This window comes from Salmo trutta, chromosome 6, assembly GCF_901001165.1.
Source record: "Salmo trutta chromosome 6, fSalTru1.1, whole genome shotgun sequence".
Classification (NCBI taxonomy): Eukaryota; Metazoa; Chordata; class Actinopteri; order Salmoniformes; family Salmonidae; genus Salmo; species Salmo trutta.
Window position 1 is genome coordinate 15,700,724 of NC_042962.1, and position 25,245 is coordinate 15,725,968.

The 25,245-nt window shown below is 43.6% G+C and overlaps 1 protein-coding gene across 6 annotated transcripts in view; it reads right to left on the bottom strand.

Moving 5' to 3' along the window:
* Nucleotides 1-25,245, bottom strand: part of LOC115195538 (dipeptidyl aminopeptidase-like protein 6) — a 339,411-nt gene that overhangs the window by 16,550 nt on the left and 297,616 nt on the right. For all 6 annotated transcript variants that reach the window (XM_029755481.1, XM_029755484.1, XM_029755482.1 and 3 more), the window contains 9 exons: nt 14,826-14,920; nt 14,308-14,382; nt 12,885-12,937; nt 12,281-12,362; nt 8,581-8,701; nt 3,713-3,867; nt 2,319-2,416; nt 1,727-1,850; nt 1,601-1,639 (listed from right to left, as the gene is read on the bottom strand). In XM_029755481.1, coding sequence (XP_029611341.1) covers nt 1,601-1,639; nt 1,727-1,850; nt 2,319-2,416; nt 3,713-3,867; nt 8,581-8,701; nt 12,281-12,362; nt 12,885-12,937; nt 14,308-14,382; nt 14,826-14,920 — 842 coding nt within the window. The remainder of the gene's footprint in view (nt 1-1,600; nt 1,640-1,726; nt 1,851-2,318; nt 2,417-3,712; nt 3,868-8,580; nt 8,702-12,280; nt 12,363-12,884; nt 12,938-14,307; nt 14,383-14,825; nt 14,921-25,245) is intronic.

A 25,245-nucleotide genomic window follows, 5' to 3' on the forward strand; every position in this document is an offset into this window, starting at 1 on the left:
CCCTGCTCATCTGCGTGAACATGCCTTAGGCATGCTGCAAGGAGGCATGAGGACTGCAGATGTGGCCAGGGCAATAAATTGCAATGTCCGTACTGTGAGACGCCTAAGACAGCGCTACAGGGAGACAGGACGGACAGCTGATCGTTCTCGCAGTGGCATACCAGGTGTAACAACACCTGCACAGGATCAGTACATCCGAACATCACACCTGCGGGACCGGTACAGGATGGCAACAATATCTGCCCGAGTTACACCAGGAACGCACAATCCCTCCATCAGTGCTCAGACTGTCTGTAATAGGCTGAGAGAGGCTGGACTGAGGGCTTGTAGGCCTGTTGTAAGGCAGGTCCTCATCAGACATCACTGGCAACAACGTCGCCTATGGGCACAAACCCACCGTCGATGAACCAGACAGGACTGGCAAAAAGTGCTCTTCACTGATGAGTCGCGGTTTTGTCTCACCAGGGGTGATGGTCGGATTCGCGTTTATCGTCGAAGGAATGAGCGTTACACCGAGGCCTGTACTTTGGAGCGGGATTGATTTGGAGGGTCTGTCATGGTCTGGGGCGGTGTGTTACAGCATCATCGGACTGAGCTTGTTGTCATTGCAGGCAATCTCAACGCTGTGCGTTACAGGGAAGACATCCTCCTCCCTCATGTGGTACCCTTCCTGCAGGCTCATCTTGACATGACCCTCCAGCATGACAATGCCACCAGCTTTACTGCTCGTTCTGTGTGTGATTTCCTGCAAGACAGGAATGTCAGTGTTCTGCCATGGCCATCGAAGAGCCCGGATCTCAATCCCATTGAGCACATCTGGCACCTGTTGGATTGGAGGGTGAGGGCTAGGGCCATTCCCCCCAGAAATGTCCGGAAACTTGCAGGTGCCTTGGTGGAAGAGTGGGGTAACATCTCACAGCAAGAACTGACAAATCTGGTGCAGTCCATGAGGAGGAGATGCACTGCAGTACTTAATGCAGCTGGTGGCCACACCAGATACTGACTGTTACTTTTGATTTTGACACCCCCTTTGTTCAGGGACACATTACTCAATTTCTGTTAGTCACATGTCTGTGGAACTTGTTCAGTTTATGTCTCAGTTGTTGAATCTTATGTTCATACAAATATTTACACATGTTAAGTTTGCTGACAATAAACGCAGTTGACGGTGAGAGGACGTTTCTTTTTTTGCTGAGATTATATATACACATATATAAATATATTTCTAACATATCTAGAAATGATGCAGTGGCATTCCACTCTCTAGCACTGCTAAAAAGATATAGAAGATAAAAAGGTAGACTTAGCGATATGACGTGGATGCAGAAAGTAAACCGCATAGTGGGTCAATTCTCTCAACAACTAAGACTGTTGAAGAGTGAGGTTCAACTTCATTGTTTTTGTCCCGTGACTACCGTGCTGTGAAGAGCATGAAGCGAGCCCATGGCCATGCAAAGATACTGTGTGTGACTGTGTGAGAGTGTCTTGCATCTCGCTCATCTTAATATCTGCGGTGCTCCTTGTTGTGACGTCATTTCGCTGAGTCTACCTTTAAGAGCACTAAGACATTGTTTGTACTTGAATCTTGTTGGTTTCTTACCTGTCTGTGTAGCCAACTTTCGCTCTCGTCCTCGTGTTTCTAAACAGACAATTTGAAAGAAAAGCCAATGAAAAGCAGAAGAAAAGTGAATGAAGTGGGCTGAAAAACAGACGCACAGACACACACCTTGGTGCAGACGCCAGTAGTGGCCTGACACAGAGTCAGCATGGATATGTTCTGGGCTCTGTTTAACCAGTTCACTGCCAGTTTGGTGGTAGTCGCCCATTTCACCATGGTGACATAGTACTCTCTGTCCAACACAAAACGAAACAAGAGTGTTATTGTGACTATGCATTTATTCATGCAAATACAAAATCTAGAATAAAGGACTAGGAATGTCTTACTGACATATTGTATGTGTAACAGAGTTCATCCCTTTGAAAGCCATAAGGGTATATAACCATGTTATATATAGTAGTAGTAGCAGTAGTGGGGAGGCAGGTAGCCTAGCGGTTAAGCGTGTTGGGCCAGTAAACCGAAAGGTCACTGGTTCGAATCTCCAAGCCGACTAGGTGATAAATCTGTTGATGTGCCCTTGAGCAAGGCCCTTAACCCTAATTGCTCCTGTAAGTCACTTTGGATATGAGTGTCTGTTAAATGTAAAATGTATTAAACTTATATACTATTAGCAGTTGAGTAGTATTGTAACGGAGGTTGGTGTTGTGTGTTGTGTGTGTTGTGCTGTGTGGGGTGGGGTGGGGGGTGGGGGGGGGTGTACCCCATCCTCTGGTCCTCAGGCCTCCTCATCTCCATGGTGTGCAGGGGCCCATTCAGGTTGACCACATACAGAGAGATGACTGGGTTCTCCTCCCCAGCCTGCATGGGGGAAAAGAGGACAGAGAGACTATGAGTTCAAATTCCATCAATAAAATAACTGTTCTTATTGGACATTTTAAGCGCATCTACCTCAGGAAGAACAGCCTGTAGACAGAATTAACTCAATGCTGGTATATTTTCCCATTTCCCAAGATAGTTTTGTTTTACTTTTATGTGTGTTTAATGATAACGTACCTTTGAGTGGTGGTACAATTTACTGCAGTGTAGTGTTGCACAGTAGAGTGCATGTTTTCAGTCAGTACTAGGTTAGTAATCATACTGCTCTGACCATAGTGTTGTGAAGGGTCACAGCAACCATACAGGACTCCAATTGCTTCCAATTACCCTAGGCCACGCCCCTTCCCTCCACACCTGTTCCCACTCCCTAATCACCTCTCCTCACTCCTGTTTCCCACAAAGCAACGTGTTCCTCCCTATACACTAGTAATGGTTCATGTTTGGTTATGGCACGGCGCACCCTTTTCCTTCCTTCCTTTGTGTGTGATATGAGAAAGCCACCACATCCTAAAACATTTCCCAAACTCGGTCCTGGGCCCCCAACCCCCTGGGTGCATGTTTTGGTTTTTGCCCCAGCACTACACAGCTGATTCAAATAACCAGCTCATCATCGAGGTTTGATTATTTGAATTCCATCCAACTCCTAACCCCCCATGTGCCTCTGTTGTTCACTGTGTATAATAAATACCCCTAATCCTGGACTCCTCATCCCCATCTCCTCATTGCATTCTGACCGATGCACCATGGTGACAGCAACAGTCCTGACCCTAACTTACAGTCAGCCCATTCACCCTAGCCCTAGTCCCTTTGTTCACTTAGAGTAGTGGGTTTCAGTCAGTACTAGTTAGTAATTATACTGTTCTGACCTTAAAGGCGCTGCGTGGTCAATCCGACGTCTGCATTGGCCGTACAGCATTTACTGCGGTGCAGCCTCTGCAGACGTTAGGGCCTTCATACTTCTTGCGCTTTGCGGAGCAGAGCTATTGTGAAGGAAGTTGTCAAGGAAGTGAGTTTGTGTTTATACAGGACGTACAGTCCCCCACCTACCGTCAATCAATCATGTCAATTCGGAGCTACGCAGCCATTGTTACAAAATGTAAGAGGTGCATGGCGATGAGGTATGGAGCTCGATGTGGCCTCTGCATGCCTCCAGAGGCTCTGCAATTTTGTCACACACTCCATACGAAGGCTCTGACCACATTTTCAGATCAAGCATAAATTGGCTTTTAGGGTAGTGGTTTTCAGTCAGTACTAGGTTAGTAATCATACTGTTCTAACCTTAGGGTAGTGGTACTCCCTCCCAGTAGGGTAAGTAGTTCCTGTGAACATGGGGATCTCCATCTTGGGCACCATGGTGTCGTTGATGGTGGCATATGCCAGCCGGGCACCGTCCGGAGACCACCAGTGGGCAATATGGGTCTGGAAGATCTCCTCTGGAAAATAATCGGAAAATAATCATTTCGTTTTCAGTAATAATGAAAATGATGAAACCCTTACAAAAACCTCCTCTGTGTTTCAATGGAACCACATTTCAACACCCAGTGCAGACCTGCATCAGATCCGTTGGTTATATTAAATACTGACCCAAACATCAATTGCAATGCAGAGTCAGTTTGGCTCAATGCTGTCATAACATCCCTAAAATGAGGAGTACTGTATGTTCCGGCCATAAATCAAAACACTGCTTTTAATCTCACAAGCGAGGAACATCGACCAATCGAGAGCCATACCAGGAAAGGGAACAGGAAAAGTAATTTCCCAGTCAGGTGCAACAGTGTACTGTGTTGTATGCAGGGGAATTGGAGTGCGTGTTTGTTTGTGTGTAACCCCTTTTCTGCTGCTGAGGCACACAGAAAGAATGCTGTTGGAACTTGGCTTACTTAATCAAAAACCTGAGACCTCTGTGCGTCCCTACAGAGCCTGTGTGTGTTTGAAATTGTGCAGGTTGATATGAACGACAGGACACACACTAATATCCCAGAGGGGGCTCTATTGATATGCAGTTCCAGGTGAAGACACACACACACCGGCACGCCCCCGTGCAGAAAAACACCGAATGTATGCATGTAATCTTTTCTGCATCAATCCCCACCCAGCTGATAAAGAGTGTGTGTGTGTGTGTGTATTGCATTTAGCTTGAGGAGGAAATTAGTGGTCTGACACAGCGCTACATCTCCTGTGTGTATGTGTATCCTTGCATCCTTCAGTGTCCATCTATCCAAAACCTTCTTGATGTAATGTGATTTGTGGATTGAAATAAAGTATTTCAAATGTGTGTGTGTGTGTGAACCCACCTTTGTTTCCATGTCCTTTGAGAGCCGTTTCTATCTCCCTAGCTGTGATTACCCAGGTGAGAAGTGTCACACTCCTCCATTCTCCCTGGCTCACAGACTCGCTGTTCTGACTCTAAATTATTCACTGCCTAACACAGATATGACTTATGCATGAGCCGCCCTGTTACTGAGGCAGGTGGGCAATAGAAGTTAATGAATGTAATGTGACAGAATCAGGTGGGCCAAACTAATGAGGAGGAGAAGGAAGGACATATCTTTCTTCACCGGGACACAATTCAACAACCATTAACTGATCAAAAATAATATGCTATGATAAGAGTAAGAGTGCTTCCTGTGTTGAGACATTTTGACAAAGACAAGGTGTGATAGGACTTGGTGAAATTCAGAGGAATTTCAATTGAGGCAAAGAACACATGGTGCAAGATGAGTCCCGTCCAATAGGGGGCAGTGGTGATACGTATTAGAACTAAGCCCGACTGCTGGATGACAGTTTAAACACGAGAGATTCAACTGAACTGCCTGCTTACAGAGAGCATAGATAGGATCACACACACACGCACACAGTTGTTACTGCTATATTTTCAGAAAATAAGCTTACATACCACTGTAAACAAATACAAACAAAATTGTCTCAGTGTGTGAAAAGTGCAATACCAGCCAAAACTCCAGGGGCCATACACACACAGCTCCTATTAAGAGTGCCAGACACTGCTCTGGTTCTATTCCTGGGCCACATCATATTCCAGGATATTGTCTGCTCCAGTACTGGTTCTATACCTGGGCCACATCATATTCCAGGATGTTGTCTGCTCCAGTACTGGTTCTATACCTGGGCCACATCATATTCCAGGATGTTGTCTGCTCCAGTACTGGTTCTATACCTGGGCCACATCATATTCCAGGATGTTGTCTGCTCCAGTACTGGTTCTATACCTGGGCCACATCATATTTCAGGATGTTGTCTGCTCCAGTACTGGTTCTATACCTGGGCCACATCATATTCCAGGATGTTGTCTGCTCCAGTACTGGTTCTATACCTGGGCCACATCATATTCCAGGATGTTGTCTGCTCCAGTACTGGTTCTATACCTGGGCCACATCATATTCCAGGATGTTGTCTGCTCCAGTACTGGTTCTATACCTGGGCCACATCATATTCCAGGATGTTGTCTGCTCCAGTACTGGTTCTATACCTGGGCCACATCATATTCCAGGATGTTGTCTGCTCCAGTACTGGTTCTATACCTGGGCCACATCATATTCCAGGATGTTGTCTGCTCCAGTACTGGTTCTATACCTGGGCCACATCATATTCCAGGATGTTGTCTGCTCCAGTACTGGTTCTATACCTGGGCCACATCATATTCCAGGATGTTGTCTGCTCCAGTACTGGTTCTATACCTGGGCCACATCATATTTCAGGATGTTGTCTGCTCCAGTACTGGTTCTATACCTGGGCCACATCATATTCCAGGATGTTGTCTGCTCCAGTACTGGTTCTATACCTGGGCCACATCATATTCCAGGATGTTGTCTGCTCCAGTACTGGTTCTATTCCTGGGCCACATCATATTTCAGGATGTTGTCTGCTCCAGTACTGGTTCTATTCCTGGGCCACATCATATTTCAGGATGTTGTCTGCTCCAGTACTGGTTCTATACCTGGGCCACATCATATTCCAGGATGTTGTCTGCTCCAGTACTGGTTCTATACCTGGGCCACATCATATTCCAGGATGTTGTCTGCTCCAGTACTGGTTCTATTCCTGGGCCACATCATATTTCAGGATGTTGTCTGCTCCAGTACTGGTTCTATTCCTGGGCCACATCATATTCCAGGATGTTGTCTGCTCCAGTACTGGTTCTATACCTGGGCCACATCATATTCCAGGATGTTGTCTGCTCCAGTACTGGTTCTATACCTGGGCCACATCATATTCCAGGATGTTGTCTGCTCCAGTACTGGTTCTATACCTGGGCCACATCATATTCCAGGATGTTGTCTGCTCCAGTACTGGTTCTATACCTGGGCCACATCATATTCCAGGATGTTGTCTGCTCCAGTACTGGTTCTATACCTGGGCCACATCATATTCCAGGATGTTGTCTGCTCCAGTACTGGTTCTATTCCTGGGCCACATCATATTCCAGGATGTTGTCTGCTCCAGTACTGGTTCTATTCCTGGGCCACATCATATTCCAGGATGTTGTCTGCTCCAGTACTGGTTCTATACCTGGGCCACATCATATTCCAGGATGTTGTCTGCTCCAGTACTGGTTCTATACCTGGGCCACATCATATTCCAGGATGTTGTCTGCTCCACCACATCAGTTAATCTGACAGACATGCCACTGATGACAAAGCGTTCTATAATCGCCTTGGGTGTCTGTCTGACTCCCCTTATGCAAGACTGTCAGTGTACCACACACACACACAATGATAATCTCATCTGGGTTTTAGACGGTTACTACAAAATTAGACTGCAAGCGTGGCGTTTCTCCTCCAGGGAGAGATTTCCTCCCCATATCTGACACTGTGATTGACCATGCTGTCATCTGGTGCAGATATAAACAGATGTTACACAACCTGGCAAGGTCTCTCTCCCCTTCACGGCTTATGTCACCACTAAACAAAAACACACACACGTTGAATGTGTTATTGCTCAAAGGCCGCAGTCTGTCAAAGAGATCTCCATTGAGTGACATGATATGAGTGGTAGGTCTGCGTTGTGGGGCAGGTCAAACTCAGGCTCAACTCCCTCCCATCCCATCAAAAGATTCTTCTTCCTTAATAAATTATCAATGTAAATTGCCAGGCCCTCAGCGCTTCATAATTATGTGGCAGGGGTCAGACAGTGATTAAAGTTTCAATGGACTTAGACTAATATTGCTGTTGGAAGAGCTCCACTGCACAGCTTAAAATCTCAGTCAAACTAATCTGGGGGTAGGGGTGTGTCAACACACATACTGTAGAGGCTACATACACACTTTAACAGTTAACAAAGAGGTAGTGTAAAATACGAGAGCATACTTAGTGCAAGCAACCTTGCACTCACACACAGACATGACCGTCGCACACAGATGCAGACATGACCGTCGCAATCACGCACGTACAGAATTCAGCCTTCATACGGTAACATTTGTAATATTGTTGCCAGTTTACAATTACTCTTGGAACTCAGAATCACATCTAGCAGTGTTCTGGCAGTATGTCACGAGACACCTAGCGAAAGGTTGGCAGGTGCCGCCCCACCCATTGATGAGCACTACACCAGGCTTTAACTAAGAGACAGCCATCCATGCCCTCCCTGACACTCCTCCCTCTCTTTCTCTCTCCGTGTTATTAAAAGCGAGAAGTCTTGGAGCAGAGAGCCAAACACACAGGGAGCGGAAGAAATTAATTCATTAGTAAAGTTGAACACAGTGAGGCAGCCTGTTCCTCAGGGGACGAGGCAGAGGCACTGAGGTGGAGTCAGAGCTTGGATCGGTCGAGTCAAAACAAACAGGGAGACATCTGTATCAGAATGGAGAACAGACGGTGAAGATTCATTCTGCTGAATTAATGCTAATTTACCTATGTCGAACAGCCGCAGTGAGAACTCAGGGAATTTGGAGCAAATTGGCCACTTTTCCTGTTTTTAACTACATTTGGTATCACCCTAAATCAATTGTTTACTGCACCTATGACTAGCCTTAATACCAGTTCTGTTGTGTTTAAATTTCAAGACAAGAATCATTTTGACTCAAGTGCCACATTCTCTGGGGACGACAATGCAACGGGACAGATGCGCCATTAGACCACCACCAAGAACACCAATAATATTCACATCAGCCAATAAAAGTGTCATCTCACCTTCGTACAGCCAATCGCTGAGCCCATTGAAGATGACTCCCTCCTTGCCGGTGGAGACTAGGCGGATCGATCGGCTCTCCACCGTCGAACGGTAGTAGATGTTATTCTCAAAAATGAAAATCTAAGGGAAGAGGGAGATGAGAGAAAAAATTATGAAAAAACTGAGGTGATCAATATGGAAGGAAGAACAGATGTGTGTTCTGCATGACTAAACTTGACCTGTAGGTTGATGGAAGGATGCTTTAACCAGATGAGGAATTTGAGCTCAAAAGGTTCTATCGAAATGTTTGATCCTCTCCTATTCACTGCAATACTTGAATCATGAACATTTTGCAGCAATATTGGCTTGTTTGTCAAGCCACGATATAGCAGGCCTTGTTGAATACAATCAAAAACACATATCACGTGTGTTGAAGTTCACAGTCACCTGCCAACATGGCAGTCATGTTTGCTACCTGCACGATCTAGTAAATAGCCTCAACTTACCCTTCTGCCTCCTCGCTATTGGATTATACTTTCATCATGTCACGGACATAATATTGTCTCCATATTACTGTATGTCTAAGTATTGATTGATAACTCCGGCTCAGCAGAGAGAAAGAGAGAGAAAGCACAGAGAAAGAAGGAGATCAAGAGAGAGAAAGAATGTACTGCATAATGAATCCTTTACCTCACCACATTGAACACCAATATTGTACATCAATACAAGTCCTAATTGCAGATTGATCCTTTACTGGGCTACAGCATTGCCCTCCTCTCTGTCCACTGTTAGTAGTAGCATATTATAGTTCCTCTTCACACATTACAGATTCTCTACCCACAAAAAAAACTTTAAAACCTCTATCTGCCATATCAAATCAATGACCATAAAATATAATGCTCATGTTATTAAAGGCTCTTAACGGGTCGGTTTCAGTTGCAGAGCTCGTAGGGCTTATATTGAAATCAATAGAAGGTAACTAAGGATAGCTCAATAACTTTGGCCTTGAGCTTTCCGTTGGTTCCCGTGTAATCTCTGTTACTGACATGGACTGAATCATGCTATATAAACACAGTCTGAAAGATATTCTCTTTTAAATAAAGAATTACTTCAACAATAGTTGACCTCTCCTCAGGGATGATCGGGTATGTTCCCTTTCCTTGCAGCAGTTAAGGCAATGCAATAGCATCACAATGGCCAAAACAAAGGTATAGCCCGGTTCCTACCTTATGCCATCTTGCAGACAAGGGGGGGGGGGGGGGGGGGGCAATGTTCCTTATGTGGCTAGGTAGGCCAGGGGAACACAGGTGTGTTTGAATTCACCTCTGTGCAGATGGACTGAGGGACCAGTTTTACAACAGGATCTAGCTCAGGGCAGAGAGTAACACGGTGAGCTTGGCCCACTTCTGAAGGAGGTAGAAACACTGCCCAAGTTACCACCTATTAGGGCTGGGCGATATGGCCAAAATTTCATATCACGTTATTTGAAAAAAATTGGACAGTGTGACGGTATATTCATGTTGATGAATAATAAAAGTTCTAAATTTGCTATATGAGTAGTGAGTGACCTTAGGGTGGCAACACATACATTCTAAGTGATTTCAATGGGTCTTTCTCCATTATGATTGTTTTATACTGTTCAATTCAACCAAAAATAAAATTTTCAACATTTTCATCAATTTCTGCACTCATTTATGATCATTTCCACACTGCCACGTAGGGCTGCACAATATGGGCAAAACAACTAGGCCTCATTTTTAACCAAATGTTGCAATTGCGATTTGACTTGCAATTTAGAGCAAAACACTTGGTGAACTGTTGGAATCATTGGAAATAGAATGATTGTTTTAATTATAGTTAGTATATGATAGTGGGCACTTTGAATACAGCGTTGTTTGACACGACAACAAATTAAAACACCAGGGAGGAGAAAGTGAAAGTGTTGACAAGTGTTTCCCAGGGGACCCAATAATCTTTAGCTACATTGAATGTTTTCTCTTAGCTACTTCATGTAGTTAACATATTCATGCTTCGCACTTTCCTCTTTGATTTAGATGATACTGTTGCACAAACATGCTGATTTAGGTCTACACCATCGCTGGCGTTATCAGGCTGTATAGCTAATTACGTTTGCTCTAAATTTGTACATTTATTAGCTAGCTAGCGATTAGAGGCTAACAGGATTTAGGCCTAACTAGCTAAGAAAAGATAACCTAGCCGTTTCCAGATGTAAGAAACACAAACTAATAATGTAACTATAGAACACTTTAGGATTTATATTAAGAAGCAAAGTAAAAAGAGCATCATTGTCATCAACATTGTTGCATGTTCTGCATTAAGCACAAGCATTTCGCTACACCCGCAATAACATCTACTAAACATGTGTATGTGACCAATAAAATTTGATTTGAGCCTGAACTCAAGTGTCTCATGGTTGAGGAACAACAAAGGCGCTCCTTGAGTGATGGGTGCAGTGACAGTTCTGTGAGAGAGAGAGAGCGGAGAGAGATGACTCAAGTAGCGAAGTAAACTATAAAAACGAACGTTACACACGGCGTATCCCATTTAACAAACCAAACATTCGTTATAGAAGGTAAAGTGAAATCCCAAACCGGTCCGTGCATCAAATACGGTATACCGCCCAGCCCTACCTCCCATATACACACACACACAGAGTCTGGGGAGATGTGTGGTCATATTGTGGGCTGGTTGACAACTCTGGAGATTAGCCTCACAAAGAGAGAAAAGTAGGGCAAAGGAGGGGGAGAAAGAGCGAGGGAGACAGGGAGGGAGGGAGAGGAAGGTAGAGAGCAAGCAAAGCGCAGCGTCTCAGTAGGGGATTCAACTCCAATTTAAAGGAAGAGGACCACTTACTGCTAAAGCTGGAGTTATATGAACAGTGTTCATCCACACAGACATAGCTGCCTGTCCTCTGAACAATGTGTATTTAACCCAATTCTACTACTTTTCGACATGGGACAAGAAAACTGTGTGGGTTTGTGTGTGTTAAAGAGAGGATCAAGAGGGGAGGGGCTTGAGAAATGTGATAACAGAGGGGTTGATGTTAGTGTGTGTGTGTGTGTGTGTGTGTGTGTGTATGCGGACGCATAATATACACACATGCGAGAGAGAGAGAGAGAGAGAGAGAGAGAGAGAGAGAGAGAGAGAGAGAGAGAGAGAGAGAGAGAGAGAGAGGAGCGTTCACATATTATATGAATGCACGTCGGCAGACACCTTCCTCTCCCGCCCATGCATCCTATCGTTGACAACAAGCATCACAGCTCAGAGGGCAAGCATCTGTTGCTGGGAGGGGTGCTCCTTAAAATGAAAGCGACTGTTGGAATCAGGGCTGTTTGATGATTAATACTGGGAGAGAGTGTGTGATATCAATCCAGTGACTTCACTAATTAATCCGCTGAGGAGATTACAGGTAATTAATTGCATTGTGCTGGAGGATGTAATCACTCACACTCTGTCTGCTCCGAGAACCACTAGACTGATGCTTATTAATGTTCTCTCGGTGGCTAGACTGCCTGGTAGCTTGTGATAGGTTAACAGACATACATGGCCATAGGAAAGGTCATTGATACAGTGCATTCCTATTGTACTCTCAGTTTAGAAATACATTATAACTAGACATGGTTTGCCAAATAGGAGTGACATTGGGGTATGGAGTATGGGTGAGACAGAGAGGGTGCTGCTGGGAGTTGTAGTTCTTACCAGCTGCTGGCCCGTGGGTCCCCAGCCTGCGTACTGCAGTTGGGCGTTCCGCACCTCTGGAGGGTTCAGGTTCCATGTCTCCCTGCAGCACAGAGGAGAGACCACATTTAGACTACACACACCCACACTACATACTTTTTATTTAACCTTTATTTAACAACACACACCTTTAACTGCCCCTCATTAAACGACTGAGCACCTTCTTTAAAAATAACATCTTACTTAGTGGATCCTCAAACCACAGCATTATAAAAAACCTCCAGTGCACCACACCAGCAGCCTGCTCTGCTCCTGCCCAGATATACCAGTGTCGTACAGCTTAGCCCAAGAGGTTTACGAGCACCTATAAATACTGGTGCTTTATATATCGCTGCCACTTTCTGTTCATTTAGAAAAGTGCTGTGTGCTGCACGACAGAAAATTAGAGGTGTCACAGGCCCTTTGTCTTAGTCTGGAGGTGAGGATGGATGAGGTCATCAAGTCCCCTGGCCTGCAGTTCTCCTCGTCTTCACGGGGTGGCAGCGCAGAGACTTGACTGACTGGGCCGAAGAGAGTAGAGGAGAGCGGAGGGGAGAGGAAGCATTGGTTGGTTTCAGCTACTTACGGAGTCTCCAGGCTGCAGATGATGTAGAAGGCAGTGAACGAGTGCTGGTACACCTAGAAGAAGAATGATTGAAGACTATCATGAGGTACTTGGCCATTGAACCTATGTTTTAGTAGCTAACTATCATCAGAATGTATATGCATTTGGTTGGGAGGTTATATTGTATTCTACAAAGTTATTCTGTATTTGCTCAAATGTAATATTCCTTGTCAATGAGTCACTAAGTCCAGGGCACAAATGCAGTGTTCATAATATAATATATGCCATTTAGCAGACCCTTGTATCCAAAGAGACTTACAGTCAGTCATACACGCATACATTCTTCGTATGGTTGGCCCCAGTGGGAATCATGTCTGCACTGCATTCTACTAGCAGGCCCTGGACTGAGAGAGGACATGTAGAATGCTTCTTAATGTAGCAGGAGATAAGTATGGACCACTTGTTACAGTAGTCCATCTGAATACCCCCCTCAGAGTTGGGGGAGAGAAAGAGAGGGATTGACAAGCGAGAAATAGAGAGCTAGAGAAAGAGAGAGATAGAGAAAGAGGGGGGGCTTCTATGAAGGGCAAGCAGCAGCGTGACATATGGAGAGAGTGCAATGACAGCAGGGGGACGGAGCTGTCATCTACCAGGGCTATGGAGGGATGATTAAAATAACAAATGCACTGTCTAACACACACACACACACACACACACACACACACACACACACATGCCTCCCTGCTGTGCCATTACACTTTCCCAGTCTTGCACCTTTGGTGACACTTCACTGTTCCTGATACCACAATGTTCCTGATACCACACTGTTCCTGATATATATGGCAAGGTTAAGCCAGGTCTACACCTTTTCCTCCCTACTTTAACAGTGTCTACTCTCTCTCCGTGTCTTTCTGAGCCAATGGGATTCTATTCCCTGACATACTGATTCTTTTTCAGACTCTGTGTCCTGGATCTCACATTGCAGTAATCTTCCAGCTGAGTTAGCTACCTGAGCCATTACATAATGCAGTAATCGCTGTAGCAGAAAAACCTCCCATTCCTCTCTTTATCCTTTCCTCCCCTCCCTCTCTCACACTCTTGCTACCTCAAATCTCTCTACTCTCAGGCTTGCCCCATTCCCTCCATTTGTTTTCCCATTCCCTCTCTTTGTTTTCCCATTCCCTCCATCCCTTCCACATCCCCCTTTCTCAGCTGTGTTATGGGGTTTGTTTGTGTTTTGGCCTCTCTCTGAAGAGTACAGTTCCACTCAGCTGTTTTCTCTCTATAGTGGCTGAGAGGTAGCGGGGTGCGACAGGCCTCTATCCGGACGCCATGATTACTTTTCTCCCCCACCGCCTCACCACGTTTCCCCTCAGAGCCCACTGAAGTATGTGCCTGTCATTCTGCTAATTCAAAAAACAAGCAAACAAATGAAGGAGCTCACTGGTGCCATGTTGTAGGCGAGCAGCACATGCTTCATGTCAGGAGACACTTCATACTTGCTGGCTTTGTACATTTCCTGAAAAGCAGAGAGAAAGAAAACACAAAAGATGAGACCTTTAACCATGCGTAGTGTTTTTTCATTAAGGCGATCCTTAAATGACTGCATTTGACGGATTGCTCGGCGCGGACTTGGTCGGCAGACGCATTAATCTTGTCATGGCTCTTTCTGATTTCGGAGGGACGAACATACTGTGCGTCGTCACCTCGGCCGTTTAGACACTGATGTTGCATTTTCGTCAAAAACATTTGATGCGTAGCGAACCCAAATGATAACGAGCCAGATCAAACGATGTGCTAATGATGTATCGTTTCAGTAGGCTTCACAATAAGAGCTTTGGGTGCTTTAATATGCTGACGCAAAAAGAAAAGTTTGAATTCAATTCATGCAAAAACCAGTCTGTTCTTTCGCCTATAGGGATGCATCTACTGTGGAAATATGAGAAAGTTGGAGAGACTCACAAACTTTTTGTTGTGCACCAATACCGTCCTCTCGTATGTCTCCATGTTGAACCTGACAACATTCCCGTCACGTGTGCGATAGAGTAGATCATTACCTGTACAACAGAGGGAGAGCAAAGAAACAGAGCAAGAAAGATTATTTCACAAAGTTTTCATAATGGCTGATAATAGTCCTATGTGCAATATCCTTGCGATCGTACGTAAGGTGGACACTTGCAAAAATAAAATATCAGAGACAAAGTGTTTGGATTCAGAGTGATTCTGAATCCAAACATTTTGATTCTCCTAGATTCTGCATATTGGTGACAGAAGTGGGATTCTCTACATTTATGTCAGAAGCGGGATTCTCTACATTGGTGACAGAAGTGGGATTCTCTACATTGATGTCAGAAGTGGGATTCTCTACATTGATGCCAGAAGTGGGATTCTCTACATTGATGTCAGAAGTGGGATTCTCTACATTGATGTCAGAAGTGGGATTCTCTACATTGATGTCAGAAGTGGGATTCTCTACATTGATGTCAGAAGTGGGATTCTCTACATTGATGTCAGAAGTGGGATTCTCTCTACATTGATGTCAGAAGCGGGATTCTCTACATTGATGTCAGAAGCGGGTCAGAAGCGGGATTCTCTACATTGATGTCAGAAGCGTGATTCTCTACATTGATGCCAGAAGTGGGATTCTCTACATTGATGTCAGAAGTGGGATTCTCCACATTGATGTCAGAAGTGGGATTCTCCACATTGATGTCAGAAGTGGGATTCTCTACATTGATATCAGAGGTGGGATTCTCTACATTGATGTCAGAAGTGGGATTCTCTACATTGATGTCAGAAGTGGGATTCTCTACATTGATGTTAGAAGTGTGATTTGCAGTGGGAGCAGTGGCGATCCGTCATTCAGGGCGTTTGGGCTTGCTTGTTTTGCATGTTATTTTGGAATTAATACGTGTCACATATCAGTTTGCAAACAATGTATGAATAATATTTATCATTGTTTTCTTGAGTAAGGCAGCTCCAAAAGACAGGTGTTTCAGCCTAACTCAGTGCTTTCTGTGGTGGTAGGGCAAGCCAGCAGAAAATACGGAGCTTTGTGCCGTGATTGGCTCAGTGTTTTGTCACTCATGGAAACTTTACGTTACTGCCAAGTGTAAGAGGAGACTTTTAGAGAAAAAAATAGAATTTTAGCCCTTCGGCTGTTGCCATAGAAGTGCCCATCCAAGAAGGCTCAAGGTTATTGGCCACAGATAAGATGACGTCAAATCACGTTATATGTACAGAGGCTTGGACTGATCATGTCAACATCATTCATTCACAATCTTATCAAGCAGTCATCATCATGAATCAATCGACAATCTACTGGCAAATAATTTTTAATCCTTGTCATATGATGAGAAAAAATGAAGAGAAATTATAGATAACATGTGTCATGACGTTGGCCTGTGGGTAAGGTTTATGACCCCCCCATAAATACCTTTCTCCCTTCCCCTCTCTCTCTGACCCTACTGAAGGACTTGAATAGCCTGTGTTAAATATAGAGAGTCTGGGAACATCAAACAAATGGGGAAAAGGAACCATAGTTTGATAATAAAACCAGTTGGAAATATGCTTGATAACGTAATGAGTATGTATGTCAGTTCATTGTTATCTGAGACATTATGATTGATGACAGGACGACATAAACTGTACCTGAGAAAGTATACACCCTCTAGTTATCAGAGTCACATGGAATTGTTATGCAATTGAAATGTTTGATATTGAAATTGTTTGTTAGGAGATTAAATGTAATTTTAGCTTCCAAATGAGAGAATTGGGTTTTCATAAGGAAGGTGCCCTGCCCGATCAGTGGCCCAACCCTGTGAAGAGACATGGGGTTATAAACGATGGGGCGCCTCCTTCCCCCCTCTCCACTATATAAGCCTTTGACGAGGGGATGGCCAGTATGTTCCAGTACGGGAGGTCTGCAGCCTCTACGTTAGAAGGACAGACACATATCAAGGACAGAACTAAGCCAACCTCGGCGTGAGCTATGGTATGAACTGGTATGAACTTTGAGCTTATTCACTACAGAAGTGATACTTCCTAGCCGTTGAGTTAGCCGCTGCTAACGTGGGCTAGGAAAGGACGGACGACGGATCCAGTCTAACAACCAGACGAAGATACCACCACGTATCCAAGTTACCACCATTGACATTCTTCCACTACAGGAAGATCTGTTGGCCAACCCGGCCAGCATCTACGACCAATCTACCGAAGCGCAGCTCAGAGTAAATATTTATTGCATTTTCCTTTTCCAAATGGGCGGTAATTTAGAATGCATAAGATAATGTATTTACGATAGCATAGCTGCTGTTTCTTTGTTCCTAAGTCTTCCCGCTATTTCATTCAAGCCCAACCCCCTTTTCTTTGTGTAACCAGCCATGATACAGGCTCCGTCCACCAGGACGTTTTCTGTATGACATCATTTGTATTCTGTGTATTTGTAATTCTGTGTGATTAGTTAGGTATTTAGTAAATAAATAATTAAACCCAATTTTGTATTGCTGATTCAACTTGTTAGCCAGGGTTCGTGAAGATAACTAAGAATTTACAACTTTCATTATGAGACTGAAAATAAGATAAGGGTTAATATTGACTGCTATCGATGTAAAATATTACTAAGTATTTTAAGAGTTTATTCGGAAAATAACAGCTCTATAAACGTTCTTCTGTGGTGCCCCGACTTTCTAGTTAATTACATTTACATGATTAGCTTAATCAGGTAATATTAATTACAGAGAAATAATTTTATAAGTTAGCATGTCATATCACTTAATCCGGCATAGCCAAAGACACGGCACATGTATCAGTGCTCATCGGCCATTGGACATAAACATTATACAACAAGTTGGAAATCGCAAATTCAACGAGTGGCTTGGAAGGAATCAGGGACAGTGGCTGTGTGTTCCCAAATCTGGGATTAAGGGGATCTTTTCCAAGTTTAAAATGATAAACATTCAACATTGGCCATGCTGTCAATGAAGCAAGACTTGTGTCATGCTCAAAACAACTGCTAACTTAGAGGACCACCACGCCACCTTCCTGTTCAAGTGAGCCGAGCACAACAATGTGAGTTCAAAAATGTATTGTATGCTGCTTCATAAATGATGTAATATGCCAGGGAGATATGTATACTGTAGCTAAGAAAGTAATACTACATGTATGTTGTGTAGTAAGCTGTTAGTAGCCCATGTGCTTCACACTGATAATTTGGTCTATTAACCACTATTAATTTCACCTACTGTTCTGACTGTTCTACTGTAGCCTATAACCTGTTTTAGAGAAAGGTAATCATTGAATATTGTAAGAGCTTTCATTGTCTGCTTATATACCCCCTTTATTTACTCTACGGTTCTAACTTGGTGTACAGGGAGAGCACTGTAAGAACGGCCCATGTTCTGAATTCTGTCACTGTACATTTCAAAAGTGCTAAACAAATAGTTATATTGACTATATCCGTCCTAGCTCCTAGATTCTATACCAAACTCTCGAACAGGCTTCCAAGATGCCTGCAGTCGCGAAGACCCGCTCCAGAGAGCGTAGAACATTGCAATAGAGAGATAAAAGTTGTTCTTATCTTCACAATGACTTTGCCCTTTATGGGACAAGGACGATAAAAGCCCATTTCTGAATGTTGTTTCAGTCAAGAGCCATGAGAGCTGAGAATATGGCTCTGGTTGAGTGTTAATTGGGGACAGATTGTTGTTGGGAGCATTCATTATCTGCTAGAATAAATAATTGTCCATAAGAGGTGACAAAATTACCATCATGACAACATTCATTCAAAAAGTTGGGTGTGAAAGAGTGACAATTCTGGGTTTTTAGAATTCCCTGGCCAAATGCTGAGCGCTATGCTATCGATAGCACTTCCCTGCACTGCAATATTCACAGCCTTGTATCAAGATTAAAAACTACCGCATTACTGTGGATCATTTTGCCATAGTAATGAACAACACTCAGGACGTTACATGCTCAATTGCTTCTCTGCACTTTAATATATTCCTTTGACCTTGTTTAGCACACATATAAATGATCCTCTTTGCATTTTGAATGTATTCGTTTGACGTTCATTGTTCCAGTTAAAAGTGACCTTCTGTGTTCAGCGATTGGCTGTGTACTCTACACCTGACCTGTCCCCTCCCCAGGTTTATAGACAGGAGTCTCATCTTGCTCACTCCTCCGCTGGAGTTGTCATCGCTCCTGTCTCTCACTCGGTCTTCTCTGTTTGGTCCCTCTTCTATAATCACTCATTCCCTCTAGGACAGTTTGGGTCTGTCCTCATGTCCTATACAGTGTTTGCTATTCCACCTCCTGTGTGCCAGTCTACCATTCAGACTCTGTCCTGAATATCTACCTCTTTCGCCTCACTCCATACCTACTTTTCTTTTTCTATCCTTTGCATCAGCACATTTCCATCATATCAATGTAAAGCACTTAAGAGCATCTAGGAAAGCATTCTAAAAATCCAATCCAACCCTCTTGTATGCTATTACTGTTCCATATTTTGCATCCATGTAAAGCTAAACCTAAGGTAAGCTATCCTCTTTCCATCTCTTCTCCTCCCATCCTCTTTCCATCTCTTCTCCTCCCATCCTCTTTCCATCTCTTCTCATCCTATCCGCTTTCAATCTCTTCTTGTCCTATCCTCTCAATATCTCTTCTCGTCCTATCCTCTCAATCTCTTCTCATCCTATCCTCTTTCCATCTCTTCTCCTCCTATCCTCTTTCCATCTCTTCTCGTCCTATCCTCTTTCCATCTCTTCTCATCCTATCCTCTCAATCTCTTCTCATCCTATCCTCTCAATCTCTTCTCATCCTATCCTCTTTCCATCTCTTCTCCTCCTATCCTCTTTCAATCTCTTCTCATCCTATCCTCTTTCCATCTCTTCTCGTCCTATCCTCTTTCCATCTCTTCTCGTCCTATCCTCTCAATATCTCTTCTCGTCCTATCCTCTCAATCTCTTCTCATCCTATCCTCTCAATCTCTTCTCCCCCTATCCTCTCAATCTCTTCTCATCCTATCATCTTTCCATCTCTTCTCCCCCTATCCTCTTTCCATTTCTTCTCCCCCTATCCTCTTTCCATCTCTTCTCCTCCCGGTTTTGATCTGTTCTCACCTAATTTCATCCTGAACAAACACTTGGCTGCCCATATTATTCAACCGTCTGTCTGCCTGTCTTTTTCCCTCCCTCAGAGTCCAATCTTTATTCCATCTCAATGCTGCATTTTTTCTGTTGTCTACCCTTCCAGTCACCTGAGATCACTTCATCTTCTCCTTCCGACCATGCACTGCCTTTATGGCATTTACTGTCCACCCCAACAGTCCATCATTTCCACCTTCACCATCCACCACTCCCCCTCTCTCGCTAAACAGACCCAAACATCCCGTCGTCTTTCTTCTCATTTCAAAGACCCCAGGGCTTTCTCTCTTTCACTGACCCCTGCCATCTATCCATCCCTGTTTCACACCACCAAGGGCATTCTTAGTCTTGCTCTCTGTCGCTCTACTGCACTCCATCTTGTCCTCCTTCTCCCTCCTCACCTCTCCATCAGGGCTCCCTTCACTGGCTCTGCATTAGCCTAGGGTGCTCGCTTTCCCTTCTGAGGGAGAAGGAGGACCTTCTCCCTCCTCACCTCTCCATCAGGGCTCCCTTCACTGGCTCTGCGTTAGCCTAGGGTGCTCGCTTTCCCTTCTGATCCTCACCTCTACTCCTGCACCATGTCTTATTCATTCAGCCTCCTGCTCTGGGCAACATCCCTCCCTCACTACAGATCACAGGAAGACAGGTGTGTTTGTGCGTGACTGTGTGCATGCATGCGTGTGTGAGAGAGATTGAATGTTGAGAGTGCAATAGATGTTCCCCTTTCAAACAACACTTCAAAGACCATTTACCTTATGAATATTCACACTTAACCTTTTATGCATACTATGATCTTGTACTACCACTCTTCCATGATCTCTTCTGAGCCCTACAGACCGAATGCTCCATACCACTGTGTGCTTAATTGACGCTTCAGGCAAGTGGTTTTTCCCTTTCTAACTGTAGATGACAGCTTCATTAGAATGAGATAATAATAAGCACATCCACAGTCAGCGCTACTGTGGCCACTAGGCTAGCTTTCAATGAACGGAAGAAAAGCTTTAGGCTACTTTCCAATCCAAGGATTATTATTGAAACATATTTATTATGTGTTTGCAATGTTAAGGGATAAAGGGATAAAACATTAAGGGATAAACATTAAGGGATAAAACACCAAGGACAAAGCTAAAATATAACTATTTACTTAAATTATACCTTCTCCTCAAGCTCATTATTTTATTGTTGTTCTGTACTCCAAGTTCAATTTCCTTAAAAACAAACAAATTCAAGCTTTGCACTTGCTGCAATCGCATAGTAAATCTGTCCAAAAAGTGTTTTGATGCCAAATGATTCAGAAATACTAAGTTCCCAGGCCTGTTGGATATCATAGTCACCCCCTCAACCAACCATGTTAAGGACTATTCTCTCCCTCTGCTTCCATTTCTCCCTCTCTCTCCTTGTCCCATTCCCTCCATTCTTCTTCAGGGAGCTGCATCAGCCCATTCAGTCTGTTCAGGCTGTTCTGACAATGAGCGAGATCGTTCCACTTCCTCTCAATCTTTCCTGAGTTCTGGTACTGAGTACCAGTCCTGAGTTCTGGTACTATGCCACAGAAAAAACAGTCAATGTATCGCTGTTTCCTTTATTGTACCGCTGAGTGCCAGCAATGAACACACCAAGAATACTCATACATTTATCCAAATATATACTGAACAAAAATATAAACCCAACGTGCAACAATTTCAAAGATTTTACTGAGTTACAGTTTATATAAGGAAATCAGTCAATTGAAATCAATTCATTAGACCCTAATCTATGGATTTCACATGACTGGGAATACAGATATGCATCTGTGGGTCACAGATACTTAAAAAAAAAGGTAGAGGCGTGGATCAGAAAACCATTCAGCATCTGGTGTGACCACCATTTGCCTCATGCAGCACGACATCTCCTTCGCTTAGAGTTGATCAGGCTGTTGATTTTGGGCTGTGGAATGTTGTCCCACTCCTCTTCAATGGCTGTGCGAAGTTGCTGAATATTGGCGGGAACTGGAACACGCTGTTGTACACGTCAATCCAGAGAATCCAAAACATGCTCAATGGGTGAAATGTCTTGTGTGTATACATGCAATGGAAGAACTGGGACATTTTCAGCTTCCAGGAATTGTGAACAGATCCTTACGACATGGGGCCGTACATTATCATGCTGAAACCTGAGGTGATGGCGGTGGATGAATGGCATAACAATGGGCCTCAGGATCTCGTCACGGTATCTCTGTACATTGAAATTGCCATCCATAAAATGCACTTGTGTTCATTGTCTGTAGCTTATGCCTGCCCATACCATAAACCTACTGACACCATGGGGCATTCTGTTCACAATGTTGACATCAGCAAACCGCTCTCCCACACCACACCATACACGGAGCGGCAGGTAGCCTAGTAGTTAGAGCATTGGGCTAGAAACCGTCAGGTTGCTAGATCGAATCTGTCACGTTGGTATAAATGATTTGGGAAACAGACACAGGAATGCGTAATACGGTTTTTTATTAAGCTCAAATTACGGCGTGCCGTGTAAGGGCATGAAGACCAAACAAACACGTAACAAAAACACAGGGTTGAAACCCAAACAAAAGAGCAAGGAGTACCTCGAATAAATAATACATGCACGCACAATGATTAACACACGGGACGAGACCCATAATCATCTGCGCAATCCACAAGGGCACGAAAGCCCAAAACACACAGCACAGGTACTCACACGCACCAACGGACATTGTAACAATAATTGACAAGACTATGGAAACCAAAGGGCACATATTTACAAATACTAATCAGTGGGAATAGGGGACATGTGTGTGTGATGAAAGTTCCGGAGGGATCCGTGACGGAATCCCTGTGCTGACGAGGTAAAAATCTGTCATTCTGCCCCTGAACAAGGCAGTTAACCCACTGTTCCTAGGCCGTCATTGTAAATAAGAATTTGTTCTTTACTGACTTGCCTAGTTAAAAAAAGGTGAAAAAAATATTTATTATTAAATACACGTGGTTTGCGGTTGTGAGGCCAGCTGAACGTACTGCCAAATTCTCTAAAACGACGTTGGAGGCGGCTTATGGTAGAGAACAGTCAATTCTCTGGCAACAGCTCTGGTAGACATTCCTGCAGTCAGAATGCCAATTGCACGCTTCCTCAAAACTTGAGACATCTATGGCGTTGTGTTGTGTGACAAAACTGCACATTTTAGAGTGGCCTTTTATTGTCCCCAGCAGAAGGGGCACCTGTGTAATGATCATGCTGTTTAATTAGCTTCTCGATATGCCATGCACATGGAATATTTCTGGGATCTTTTATTTCAGCTCATGAAACATGGGACCAACACTTTACATGTTGCGTTTATATTTTTGTTCAGTGTATAACCCGATAATTGACTACAGAGAGACGTCTTTCTTCCATACAGCTTCTCAGCGGGCAAAGCTGGTTGAAATGACACCATTACAACCAGCTTTACAACCTGAACATCATTAAATGACAGGTGAGTTGAGGTTACAATGTAAAGCTAGGTGTGAAATATATTTTCCTTTCCTGTTCTGGGTCATTTGTCCTCCTGAAGGCTGAGCGGATGATGGTTAGACTGATAAAAAAAAACGATACAAGCCCAGACCTGGCGCCAGGATAAAGTGATTAAGGGGGAAGTTGAAATCGACAAGAGGCCAAAGATGTCTGGGAGAAAGTTAAGCAGCAGGTCTCCGGTCTTATGCATCATGTCATTCAAAAATACTTTTTTTTAACCTTTATTTTATCAGGTAGTCATACTGAGACCAAGGTCTTTTTTACAGATGAAATACAGAAACATTACAGAAATACACATCAAAATATAAATACAAAATACAGGCAGAAAGACGCCGATAAAAAACTTTACACATTCATCAGCAAAAAAGGTCCTCAATCAGCTTTCTGAATTGCCCTAGAGGCACCAAAACATTTAAGAACATTTTGACGATAGATCCACAAACACGGTGCAAAAAAACTAAAAGCTGATTTACCTAACTCTTTTATTTCAGCTCATGAAACATGGGACCAACACTTCACATGTTGCGTTTATATTTTTGTTCAGTATCGATTTTTTTCTCTCACCCATCTAACGATAACTAACAAACTTCCGTACTTGACAGTGTTTCATACACGTGACCGTAGTTTAGCGGCCCCAAAAATGTATACTTCCAGGTCAAATGTAATATGAATACCTTTGTAAAGCACATTTTTTCTGTTTTCCAGCGAAATCAATGACGTGACCTTCATGCTACCCGTCTCTGCATGATTGAAGAAGGCAATGGAGCTCCGCCTGGTCTTTTTAAAACTTGCGAGGGGGAAGCGAAGGCTACTGAGTAATAGTCAAAGGGGGAGATATGTCGTATAGGGAAACTGATTTTTTCACCCGATTTGTCCAACTTATCACCTCTAAAATGTTTATAAAACACTATAAAGAGTTTATATAACGTGTCATTATATACCTAAAAATGGTAAATAAAAAAAATAATAATAACACATTTGAAGGTTTGTGTTGAATTTGAATAGGGTTTTTTGGTCGACGCTAAAGTTAACTTCACAAGTCAACTGCGGCTGTTGCGACTTTTGAGAGTCATGATGGCTTGCAGTGATTATGAGAAAAATGAATGCATTCAGTTGTACAATTGACGAGGTATCCCCCTTTCCCTGTCCCTTTCACTTGTTTTTAATCTGCAAGAGAAGCGCTACCCCTGGTTTAAAGACGCTGTACGGCACACAATGTGCTGCATAATGCGTGACGTGCGATACGTCGTGATATGTCACAATGTATCGTACAGTGTCAGAGGGGTCCGTTTTTTCTCTAATACTATTGGTGTATTACCATCTCAATCAACGCCCTGGATTTTGATGCCAACAATGTCGCTACAGTCCCATTAGTTTTCATCGCAGTCTCGTTTGAATGCCGCGGTACGCAAAATCTGTATGGAACAGTGTTAGCTACCGTTACACACGATATCACATAATGACAAAGTGAAAACATGGTTTTAGACATTTTTGCAAATTTATTTTAAAAGAAATACAGAAATATCTAATTTACATAAGTAAGCACACCCCCGAGGCAATACTTTGTAGAAGCACCTTCGGCAGCGATTACAGCTGTGAGTCTTTCTGTGCAAGTCCCTAAGAGCTTTCCACACCTGGATTGTGCAACATTTGCCCATTATTCTATTCTGTCAAATTGGTTGTTGATCATTGCTAGACAACCATTTTCAGGTCTTGCCATAGATTTTCAA